The sequence below is a fragment of the Diabrotica undecimpunctata genome, chromosome 7, assembly GCF_040954645.1.
Source record: "Diabrotica undecimpunctata isolate CICGRU chromosome 7, icDiaUnde3, whole genome shotgun sequence".
Lineage (NCBI taxonomy): Eukaryota > Metazoa > Arthropoda > Insecta > Coleoptera > Chrysomelidae > Diabrotica > Diabrotica undecimpunctata.
In genome coordinates, this window is record NC_092809.1 from 13,118,308 (window position 1) to 13,131,158 (window position 12,851).

A 12,851-nucleotide genomic window follows, 5' to 3' on the forward strand; every position below is an offset into this window, starting at 1 on the left:
CTTTTATTTGGTCAGGGTTGTTTAGGATATCTCATACTTCACTTTTGAGTTTGTATTGTAATCTTCTGGCGAAATGTTGATGGCATTCAGCGAGAATATGTTTGATTGTCAAATATGATTGGCAGCTTTAACAGGAGGGACGGATGCTAGAGGACATTAGGTAGCCGTGTGTGAGTTTTGAATGTCCTATCCGAAGTCGTCTTATCACAATGAGATCTCGTCTTGAGAGGGCTGAGTAGTCAAATGTAGGCTGACTGGTTATTGACGGTTGTATTTCGTGTAAGATCGAACGGTTAGAGTTAACTTAACCTTTCTCTTCAATTTGGTAATTTCAGAATTAATGTAGACCAAATAGTCTACGCACAATAACGTTATAGATACAATTTTTTCCGAATAAACAATTTCAATTTTGCAATAACTATTAAGTTACTCTTCTTGAAATTTTTAAAGCTGCATATTTGTGATATTGTCCTTATTTACACGCGAATTCGCTTAGAAAAGTTATTAATAATTTTCAAAAAATCGAGTCTTGAAGCTATTTTTGCAATAATTTAGCAACAAATTAACAAAATTACTTTACAAACTCTCCTTTTAAAGAATGTTCTGTTTTTTTAGTAAAATTGTGTCACTTTTCCATATAATTTACCTGTCTTCATCTTTAGAATTTAAAATCAAATAGCGATCGTACATTGTTTTTCTTATAAGTAAAAAAATAATGTTTATTCTTTTGCATATTTTGTTTATTACATAATATTGTTATCACCAAATTTATCAAATGCAGTTGTTAGATACCTGGATCAACGAGTGTCATAGGAAAATCGTTAGTTCTGTGGTCTGAGACAAGAATCGGGATCTTAATGCACCATAAATATGAACACAACATGAAAAACAGATTATATTATTGACACAATTCTTAAAGTTTCCCACTCGTCAGATCAATATATTTATAAACACCAGATCTCACAAAACCAATAAGAAAAACAAATAGATAATATTACAAAAAACCGTTCAGAGGTTTCCTTATTTCAATTTGTTTTCATTTTTTAGCGTTCTCATAAACATTGCATCTATTGTTGATCTGAAGTACGTAACTCCAAATATACATAAATTCAAATATAATAATTTGATTAAATGCTGTGTTCCATATTTATTATTTCACACCTGTAGTAAGGACTGGCCTGTTTTTCTTGTAGAGGGGGTCCGCCGTATTTGATGTATTCCAACGTGTGTATGGCCGCAAACTATCTGAGACGACTTTCTCTTACCTTTACCTCGCTTAGTAGGATTATTGCAATCTGTTCTTTCCATTGTAGATCGCACTATTCTAAATTACGGGAATTAATTTGGAAAACTTTCGCGAAATCGATCGATTGCTACTTACGATTATTAACTTTCTGTAGGAAATGTGAGGATAATTCAAAAAGTGCGCTTACTTGACAGTTCTTTGTGGTAGGTAATGCAATCATGAACAGCTGATGAAGTGTAAAAAAAGTTTTCAAAATAATGAAGCACATTTGGATTTTTTTGGCGGTGGTGTTTGCGGTTTACCAATCAGGTATGTTGACATTTTTTTGAATGAATAAAAAAAATTCGGATAAAAACGCTAGGTATAAAAATAAGTAAAAATATATTTAACATGTAGTAAATATACGTTAAATACTATAATTTAGTATTTTTTCTTGTATTATTACCATATTTTTAAAAGAACTTAGATAGAAGTCAGAACTTTTTGTGTATAATGGTATATTATTTAAATAATTTAAAAATGTATCCAAAAGGATTACAAATCCTCCCAGCGTTTTCGTTTTTAAATATCAAAATTCACCATAATTTTCATGTAAGATAAGGGTTTCTACATTTCTTTACGTAGCTAGTTTCAACTACTTTTAATGTAAGTATTTTTTACATATTTTGTAATTTAACAGTCAAAATTTTACCTTATGTTTCTTTTCATTTCAAAGTGGAAATATACTTTCAGGTTTTTTCACTGATGATGGTCCGACCATACTGAAAACATTTTGAAGATTTATAATGCTTCTGGATAAATTTTTAAATTATTTTAGGCTAGTTTTGCTTTTTGAATCTTCACTTAAATATTTATCTTTTCGGTCTTTATCATTCTGTTAATTTCTTTTGAGTCTGTGATGATTGATGTGCCTTTTAGCCTCACCTTCAATAAACATGCGCTATTCATTTGTTCTACACAACCAAGGCATACGTTTATCTATAATTATTAATAAATATATCTACAGATATCTACAGATCGTAGGTCTCTCACATTTGCCTTCATGATTATCAATTTAGAACTATTGGAGAAATTTTTACTTGTTCTTGTCATGTTTTCTGTATATTGGCGGTTTTCGTCTGTTACGCTCATTCTCTCTGTTCTGAACCCTTATTAAATTTGTTCTTTATTGTCTCTATGTAGATTCCTATCCATATTTTATTATTATCCAGATTTAGCCATACGGCTCACACTGCCTCTAAGGGGAAAGTTAACTCAACCCAGATACCTACGGTATCAAAAGGATTGAGCTCTGGTGGGACTCTTTCCATGTTATCGAGCCCTAGGTGACGGAGCATCTGCCAAAAATTTTCTTACGCATCTAGATGTTGAGAGCAGTACTGCTTTTTGCATTGTCTTATAGAAATGTTCATTAAGACCCAGCTATTTTATGTTCTCTAAGATGCTCTTCGGAATAACTCCTCCAGTAAAGAGAAAAACAGGTATCGTCTGAGTACTTTCCATTGTCTCCTTATTTGTATTTCTAGATCTCTGTACTTAACGATTTTTTCGTTGTATTTTGCCGATTATTTTTGTTATGTATCGCCACATCTATTAATGTTGTCTATCTAGTAAATTTGTTAACTAGTATGAGATCCGGTCTATTATGTGCCACTGGTTGCTCTGTGCAGCATTTTTTTTGTAGCTTTATCAAAAATGCTGCACACGCTCTATAAAGTATCATAAACAATTGGTCTTAAAATTAACATCTCAAAGACAAAATTTATGACCAACCTTGTAGTCAGCGGTAAAATTCTGATTGAGAGCCATAGCATCGATCAAGTAATAGCTTACAAATATCTAGGGCATGAGATTCGCTTAGGCCGAGATAATCAGACAACTGAAATACAAAGAAGGATAGGTCTCACACGGGCTGCCTTTGGTAGATTGAATAACATTTTCAAGTCTGTTATCCCAGTTTGTTTAAAAAGAAAGGTTTTTAACCAGTGCGTTTTACCGGTTCTTACATATGGTGCAGAAACACTGACTCTGACAAAAAGAACAATAGATAAAATAAGAGTTACACAACGCGCTATGGAAAGATCAATATTAGGTATTACCATCAGAGATAAGTACCAAACCTAGAAATAAGAAGAAGAACAGGAGTCACAGATGCAGTTGAAAATATAGCCATGGCTAAATGGGCTTGGGCCGGACATGTTGCCAGATTAACGGATGATAGATGGACCAGAAAGATTCTGGAATGGCGACCAAGGCAAGAGGCATATCGAAGCAGAGGACGACCGCCGACTAGATGGACGGATGATATCAAACGCATCACCACAAACTGGATGCAAGAAGCACGAGATAGAAATAGGTGGAAAATTTTACGGGAGGCCTACGTTCAGCAGTGGACAAATATAGGCTAATTGATGATGGTTGCTCTGTGAGTACAGTGTGGTCCCAGTAAAGTTTATAGTTGTCGTTTTCAAGCATTCTGTCAGGGACGTATTGATAATAAGGGAGATGGTAGGTTTGCAGAAGTTCCAGGTTTCTAGCTAGGTCTTGGTGAAGAATCTTTACTACTGATTCATGGCATTCTGTGTAATCAGTTCCGACAAACGCCTGGCACCCCCCGTTAGATGTTGGATGGTTTCTTGGGCTTAACATTCATATCGGCATCTGTCGTTTTGGACCTGAGGGTCTTTGATAATAACTTTGGAATAACCTGATCCTGAATGGCAAGTAGGTATCCCTTAGTCTCGAAAAACATCTTTCCTGATATCAACCAATAGTTCGACGGTGTATTGTCGATATATTCTTGGCTGATCTCATTTAGATGTTGCCCATGTAGAGGTTTACTCATCCAGGTGCGCATTTTTTCTTGCTTAGTAAGGTGGATTATGCGCATTTCTTGTTCCCTCAGTTTGAGCGGTGTTGTGCCATCTACAGCGTAAATTGCGCGATGTAAAGTAGATGCCTCAGCCTGCGCCTATATGAGAAGTGTTCTTACTGTACGCTGAAGTCTTTCTATATCCGATACTGACCACTTAATAATACCAAATTAGAAGCTAAGTAGCTTAATGCCTTAAACAGATTTTTACTATTAAGATATGACCGATTTAGCTGTCTTACTCTTCGCACAAACTCAGAAGTTAGTTCGGTTTTCATTTGTTTATGGTCAATTTTCCGCGCTTGCTTTACTCCGAGATATTTGTATATATCATTTTCACTCATTGTCTCAATGTTTTGGTCCTCTTGCATATCGAAACCTTTGGATTGAACCTTTCCTCTGACTATATTTAGAACATGGCACTTTTCATATTTCCAATGTTTCCAAATTTTTTATCATCTGATACAGGTGGTTCTGACTGAAAGCTATTAATTTCAAATCATTCATATACAACAGATGATTATGCTTCGCCACTACAGTATTTTAATTTTTGATGCTAAAACCTGAGTCAGTTGAGTTCAGTAACTGGGATAGGGGTTCATCGTTACACATAACCACAGCGGACTCAAGGTGTCCCCTTGGAAAAGTCCCCGGTTATTTGGTATAATTGTAGTTTCGATATTGTTTTTACCAGATATTTGTTGGTGAAATTTACTCTTCAACTGCGTCAGTTTATGTTTTAGAAAGGTCGCTATATCATCATTAACTTTATATATTTTCAAAATATCTATAAACCATTCATGCGGCACTGAATCAAAGGCCTTTTTGTAGTCAACGAAGGCAGTAAAACGGCTCATTTTTTATTACTATACTATTAGTATACTGTATTACTATTCTTATTATAATATAAAGTATGTATTACTATTTTTTAGTACTAGAGCCTAGAGCCTTATAATAATGACTACGAACATCTTAAACTAAAACCATTGCCCTTGCACCGTCCATCGCTGTTAAAACCATTATATTACATTACAATTAAATTAAAAATAAAACACTTTTACACTATTTTTACACTTATTTTGACACTTAATAGGTGTGGTTTTTAAAATGATCACGACAATAACTGCATTTCTTGGTATTTATCAGACGTAAATTTCTGAAAAAAAAATAAAAATTCATGTTGTTTATATGAAATGTCATAATAAATGTCAAAATAATGTACTTAAATTAATAACAAGATTTTTTTTAAATCTGTTTATGCCACATAAATTCCTTAACTAAGTCGTTATAGAGGTGATATATACAATGGATCGAATTTTTGAATCTGAGTGTAAATAAAATAGAATTTAAGTAATTGTTAAATAAAAATGACAATTAATTTTTTTCACTATGACGTTTTATGAGCGAATTGGGACGACCAAGACTAGAGTTTCGAATCGGTGATATATTTCTATGTACCATGATATATGAAAACCCCAATACAAGCAATTTTTTCACTAATATATTATTGTTTGTGATATATTACCTAATTTTCGGTTGTTGGTTTGTCTACAGTCCAGTTTCACATAATTCCAGATTAGAAATTCCGATATTTATAATTGGAATGACTGGTTAAAGTACCTATTGTTACTACTGCTAGAACCAAGCTGAAATTTATTACGATCTGAGTATGTAATCTGAGGGTCAGTTATCTGTAATAAAATTTCTTAGTGTAGGAATTTTGATAGATGCCGTTCTTGCTATTTCGGTGCACTTGTTAATCTCTATGGTTTTATTATGATTTTATTCTAGCGTTATTCCTAAATATTGATAATTATTTACTCGTTCCAGATATACGTATACCCAAGAAAAATAAAGCCAATATATGCTCACAGTTCAGATTAATGGCCTGTTGAGCCATTTTCTGAAAATTTTACTCAAAATTGTACATCAACAAATTTACAGAGAATAAGAAAGAAACCTGAGCGACAATCAATTTGGATTTCGTATGGGGCTTGGTACAAGGGAGGCATTATTTGGCCTCCAGATATTACTACAAAAATGCCTATTTTACTGCCCTGAAAAGACGTGTTTCTCTGTTTTATAGACTACGAAAAAGCGTTTGATCGAGTAAAACACACAGAACTCATAGAAACCCTAACACAACATGTATAGACCATAACATATTTTTTAATAAGTAGCACTTCATAAGATCAAATGGCGTCGATCAAAATAGACAGTCGTCTGACAGCAGAATTGCCAATAAAAAGAGGAGTTCGTCAGGGCTGTGTACTTTCTCCACTGTTATTCAATATATATTCCGAAAAGATCTTTCAAAATGCCCTCGAAAATATTGAAGAAGGAATAAAAATCAACGGAGAATACGTAAACAACTTAAGATACGCAGACGACACCGTCATTATTGCGGACAGTGCTGAGGGTTTACAACGACTTTTGAATGTCATAACCAGAGAGGGAGATAGCTTGGAACTAAATATAAACACAAATAAAATAAAAGTAATGACTGTTACACGTGCACCAAATGTCGAATGTGTATTTGTATCTATAACAAACATATAGAACCAGTACAAAGATTCATGTATCTTGGTTGCTGGATAACAAACGATCTAGACCACGAGAATATAGAATATGCTAGGTCCGCATTTCAACAAATGAAAAATTCCTAATAAACTCTACGTTATCGTTGGATATCCGATACCAATTTGAAAAACTTTTATTTACTCCATATTGCTATACGGAGTGGAAACATGGACTCTCGGAATTACAAGTATGAGGCGTATAGAAGCCTTTGAGATGTGGGTTTTTCGAAGGATGCTGAAGATCTCTTGGACAGAGCACGTGATCAACAACGAGGTGCTAAGAAGAATGGGTACTGAGAGAGAACTCCTAAATATTGTAAAAAACAGAAAAACGAGTTATCTAGGACATATTTACAGAGGAGAAAAATACAAATTCCTACGACTTATAATGGAAGGGAAAGTGGAAGGAAGAAGACGTCCAGGAATAAGAAAATGCTCCTGGTTGAAGAATGTAAGAGACTGGACAGGCATGGACACACATTCGATACTAAGAACAGCTCAAGATAGAGAGCAATTTGCTGTAGTTATAGCCAACCTTCAGTAACGGAGAAGGAACCTTAAGAAGAAGATAATATGTATAACCTAACTTCAAACAGCGATTTCGAATATATACCGACGAAACATAAATTGTCTTACGGAAAACCCAGAACCTCAGAGAAGGTCCAAATATCATCAGATAGTGGCGTAAATAGACTTTTGCCTAGGCAAAAACACAGTCCCGGCTCAAATGGCATACACAGGAAAATCCTACAGACCAATATTATTATTGAAGACCCCAGGAAAGATCAGGATATTTTGAGTTTATATTGTTATATGAAATATTTGCTACATAAAAATTTCGGAAGATCAAAGAACTATTTTTCAAATGGGCGCTGGGTAATCACAACAAGCACATGGACTTTTTAGCAAAACATGTAACGAAAAAACAAAAAAAAGTAGAGACTATCAGACATACAAATTCTCGGCGTCAGTTTACAATGAAATATTTTTTAACAGTTGGAGAATCGAGTTTTAAAGTTTGCAAACCATTTTTTTTAACACCCTTGATATTAGTGACATTTGGGTACGAACTGTCATGGCCAAACTTGAAAAAAATTAATTTGGAATAGGAAGTCCAGACAATAGAGGCAAATTTACTATTAAAGATTCCAAAGTAGAAAGAAATAGAAAATTTATAACACTACACTCGCAAGGACTGAAAACGTCAATACCTACAAGTTGATATCCAGTCTTGATCTCAAATATATAGATTGCACATTGACTGGACCAAAGATAAAAAATTTCTATTGCCTCTTGCAGACAGTATAGATATGTTTTTAAACATGACTTTAACATAGGATTCTTTTTATCTAAAAAAGATCAATGTGACAAATTTTTATTGGCAGATAGTAACAAAGCAGAAGAATTAGAGACAGAAAAAAGAAAACATCAAGAAAATAAAGAAGCTGTACGAAAATTAAAAGAAAACGACAAGCAGCATGCAAAAGAGGACAAATCATTCAACGTGACTTCTTACGATTTACAGATTTTAGTAACCCCCTACAAAGATGTCAGTATTTTTTATTATAAATTAAAATATAGCGCTTACAATTTAACCCTATTTGACATAGGTAATAATAAAGGTCATTGTTACATCTGGCATGAAACAATTGCAAATCGGGGAGCGAACGAAGTTGTACTGGATTATATATAAAACACAAAATTCAAGATGGAGTTAATACCCTTTGTATTCTACACAGACAATTGCGCCAGACAAAATCGAAATCGTTTTGTTTATGCAATGTATGTATATGCTGCGGAAAAATATAAAGTTTCTATAATCCACCGTTTTTTAGAAAATGGGCATACCCAAAATAAAGCAGACAGTGCACACGCTTTAATAGAGCGACAAAAAAAGGTGTAAAGTCGTATATACTCCTGACCAATGGATTATGCTTATTAAGATGCCAAAGGTCACTGGAGAACCTCATAACGTAATAGAAGTTAACCAAGATATTGTTTATGATTTGAAAAAGTTAGTAACAAATGAGATAGAAATTGGAAGACTGATGAAATCGGAAAGTGCGTTAGATGGAATGACGTACCTAAGGGAAATAGAAATCTCTAGTGAAGAAACTCTGAAAATAAAAATAAAATATGACTTTATTTATTTATATGACTTTAAAGAAGCTTTTAATATGTACACCTAAAAATTTAGTCAAATCCTATAAAAACTTAATTCCCATTAAAAAAAATATGATCACTTGCAATACCTATGCAAGCACGGAGTTCCTGAAATTTATCACAACTTTTATAAAAATCTTCCCTATTAAACACTTATCCAAGAAGATGTAGATGGTGAAGGAAACTGATTACATATAATATCTTTACATTGTAATGTACACATTTCTTTTCCAGAAATTTTTTTTGTGTTTTTAAACAATAGTTTTTTTTACCTTGAAATCGAAGTAATGAATAACCATTGTCAAATTTATCTTTGTCTTCTTTTGTGTATCTTTAGATACGATGTTAGTGACTTCAGAAATAGCAAGCAGGTGCATCGTATCTTCACATACGATATTAAGTAATTTAAAAAAGAGAAACTGTTATATTGTATCTCTTGATAAGATATTAGCTACTTCAAAATAAGTAAATACTTACATAGTATGTTTTTTTTAAGTTAAAATTTACAAATATTTAAGTATTTTTTCAATTTCATAATTAATATACGTATAGCGACGAATCTTCTTTTAGCTCTAGCCAAAATTTACGTTTAAATCGATAAAAACTTTTTTATCAATGAAAAAACAAAAAAACTTTGAATTCGTTTTCTGAAAAGTTGTGATTATAGAGTTACGATGTTCTTATTTGCGAGCGTCGAATTGTGTCAATATCCCTCAGTTAAAATTATAATCATCTAAATACAAAACTACCAATAAATTTTGTGACATATTTTATACGATATTATTTGTTTATCGTCGTTTTCTATTGAAGATATACTTGATTAGATTTTGGGTTTTTTCATCTCATAGAATTAGCAACGAGCTATAATTGAATTTGGAAATTTCTCAATTTACGTTTCAGCACTTATAGAAAAATTTAAAAGGTATTTTCCGATTATAAAACCATAATAATATATAACTAACTATATAATTCGTAAATAAAAATGACCTGTTACATTAAATAGATAAATATAAAACCGCTAATGAAAAATTCCAACACTTGTGACAGTTTAAGTATGTACGTGCCTGTATTAATGTCTGCATATATTTAGGGATATCCGTGTCCGGGATGATTATAATAGATTTGAAATAATTGCATGTTACATTTTATGTATTTTAAGTGTTAGTCATATACGAATATAATTATATCTAACTAAATTTCATACGCTTCATTAGTATCGTTGAGAGTATTTTGAAATAAAATATTTGGTATAAGGAGCGTTTTTCTAGCTGGGTCGGTTTGCCTATTGGTCAAAGAAGAAGAGGAAGACCCAGGACAAGATTCCTAGATAACATAGATCAAGATATGAGAAATATGGAAATACGTGCTTGGCGGAGGAAGGCGATGGATAGGGACGACTGGAAAAAAATGCTTGGGGAGGCTAGGACCCACACAGGGTTGTAAAGCCAAAATGATGATGATGATGATATTTGGTATAAAAGAGTTAACAAATGTTACCAAAGTGAAAAAAAGGGCCGCACTAAGGAAAATTATACAGGGTGAGTTTTTAGTGCTACATCGGTCGATAATTCCATTGTGGTTCAAGATACCCAAAAAACTTATTTAAAAAAAATGTAGGCAATAATATTCTCCATACTTGGAAAATATGTGTAATTCTACAGGGTGATTAATAACTATGTGGTATAGCAAACATACAATTTTTTAAATGGGACACCCTATATATTTTTTCGTGTTTATATTCCTCTCATAATTCTTGTTCTTATAATATTGCGCTTTGTATTACTACACAGAGTATTTAACAAGTTATGACCATTTTTATTTCGAAATCCCTATGAGATCAACACCATGTATATAAAGAAGTAACGCATAAACAATAATTTATTTTATAAGTATAATAAAGTAAACAATATATTGTAGTTTTTAAATTAAGTTTAATTGAAATTATTGACTAAAATTTGTATACAGGGTGAACTACAAAACGAAATTACGATTTTCTCAATTTTTTAAAAGGCTCACCCTGTATTAAGTAACTAAAAAATTATATAAACCATAATAATATGTAATGAATGTAACAATTAATGTAATATTAAGGAAATAAGTCTAAAGGATATGTTCAAAATGTCCACCTTTAACGTCAATACAAGTTTGTAACCGATATTCAAATGACCGAGCCACATTTCTTAACATTTGTAAATCAATTTTACTAAAATCTTCGATTATTCTATTTTTCATATCATCTGGCTTCTGGTATACAAAGTCTTTTATATAGCCCCACATGAAAAAATCAATTTTGAAGAATTCCAGTGATCGCAGTGGCCAAACAGTTGGTCCTCTTCTGCCTATCTACCTCTCAGGAAAGTTTTGACATTTATGTGACATTCGACGCAGGACGTGAAATTTCACGTTCTGCGTCGAATGACACGTCCTACGTCGACGTTCTCTTAGGCACTCTACGGAAAAGAGGAAGAAGAATGTTCGAACGTTGACATGGCTTCTGTGTGTCACCAATGCTTTCATTTGACACCCCATACGTTAAGGCCAATAGCCACGAAGATACGTTTTAGCGCCCATTTGGCAACGCCGCCATCTTTGGTTTTTGTCTCCCCGTCTCCTCCCCGTTCCAACGAGCCCTCGTACGTCACGATCGGACCAATAGAAACGAAGATACCTAATAATGCCCTTTCGGCATGCTCCGATGCGCACGGCACATACTGCGTTCAACCCCATTTTTCATTCCCTTTCCAACGAGCCCTCGTACGTCATCCTACGTTAAGCCGTTTGGCACTTACGACCGAGGGTTGCGATTTTAAGGGTTGCGATTTAGGGGTTGCGCTCAAAGACCTGTAGCCTATCTACTGAAGTTTGATTGTCTGAATGTCATGTTGACGTGAAATTTCACGAGTGCTGATGTGAGGATCTTCAGTAGTAGATATCAGTACATCATATTCCTTTTCTTCACTTAGAACAGTTTTGGTTTTCTCATTTTTTTCATATACAACTGACCCAGTGCGAACAAAACGATGCATTAATTTTTCAAAAGCTCTTGCGTTTGGCTTCTTTCGTTCAGGATATCGCTCGTGATATATTCTGAATGCAAGCAATTTCTTGAACTTTCTGCTAATACCCAGATCAAATCTGTTAACTCTTCGTTTTTAGATTTTAGAGTATCATAAATACAATATTTTAAAAAATATATATAGGGTGATCCATTTAAACACATTGAGAAACTCGTAATTTTGTTTTATAGTCACCCTATATACAAATTTTTGTCAATGATTTCAATTAAACTTAATAAACCACAATATATTGTTTAGGTTTAGGTTCGCAGGTCATTACTTTTGTATTACCTACCTGAGTATAAATACGTACAAAAAATTTGACCAAAATAACTCCCCCCCTCCATTGAGTGGTAAGTTTACCTTACCTGTGTAGCCACCTGGACCGATAAAATTTTCTAATTCTAATATCATTTTGTGTAAAAAATTTAATAAGACACCTTAAACTTATACAACTTCATTAATTTGTGTATTATCGAGCTACCTTTTTACAATAATTATTTTTTAACACAAATTAGCATTAAGCACATTTTTAAGGACTTTACAACTTGTGTTATGCGATATCTTTACACGCTAGTTACCATCTACGTTAAAAGAATAAATTATTTCTATAAATTCCGGCTTCCTGTTACACAAAAATTGCTTTTATTATAATCCTTGTATATTGGTTATTACTCATAATATTGTATACATAAAAATAAAATTTAAAAGCAATTAATGTTTTTAATTAAAATCAAAAATACCTTTTTTGTGATAATTATATCAACAAAGAACTCTCGAGGCGGAAGCTGAGAACTGTAGTAATTAAAAAATAATCAGATTAATAAATTCATATAGGTGGCACACATTTTTTCTTCACTTGAGTTAATGATTTGTTACTTCATCTCTTTTATGACAAGCAATTCATCAAGTATCATTACGGAATAAGTGTAATA

The 12,851-nt window shown here is 33.0% G+C and overlaps 1 protein-coding gene across 1 annotated transcript in view; it reads left to right on the top strand.

Annotated features, from left to right (window-relative positions):
• The first annotated feature begins 1,222 nt into the window (after positions 1-1,222).
• Duox (dual oxidase) overlaps positions 1,223-12,851 on the top strand; it is a 96,131-nt gene continuing 84,502 nt past the window's right edge. The window contains exon 1 of the mRNA XM_072536739.1: positions 1,223-1,555. Coding sequence (XP_072392840.1) covers positions 1,504-1,555 — 52 coding nt within the window. The 5' untranslated portion in view covers positions 1,223-1,503. The remainder of the gene's footprint in view (positions 1,556-12,851) is intronic.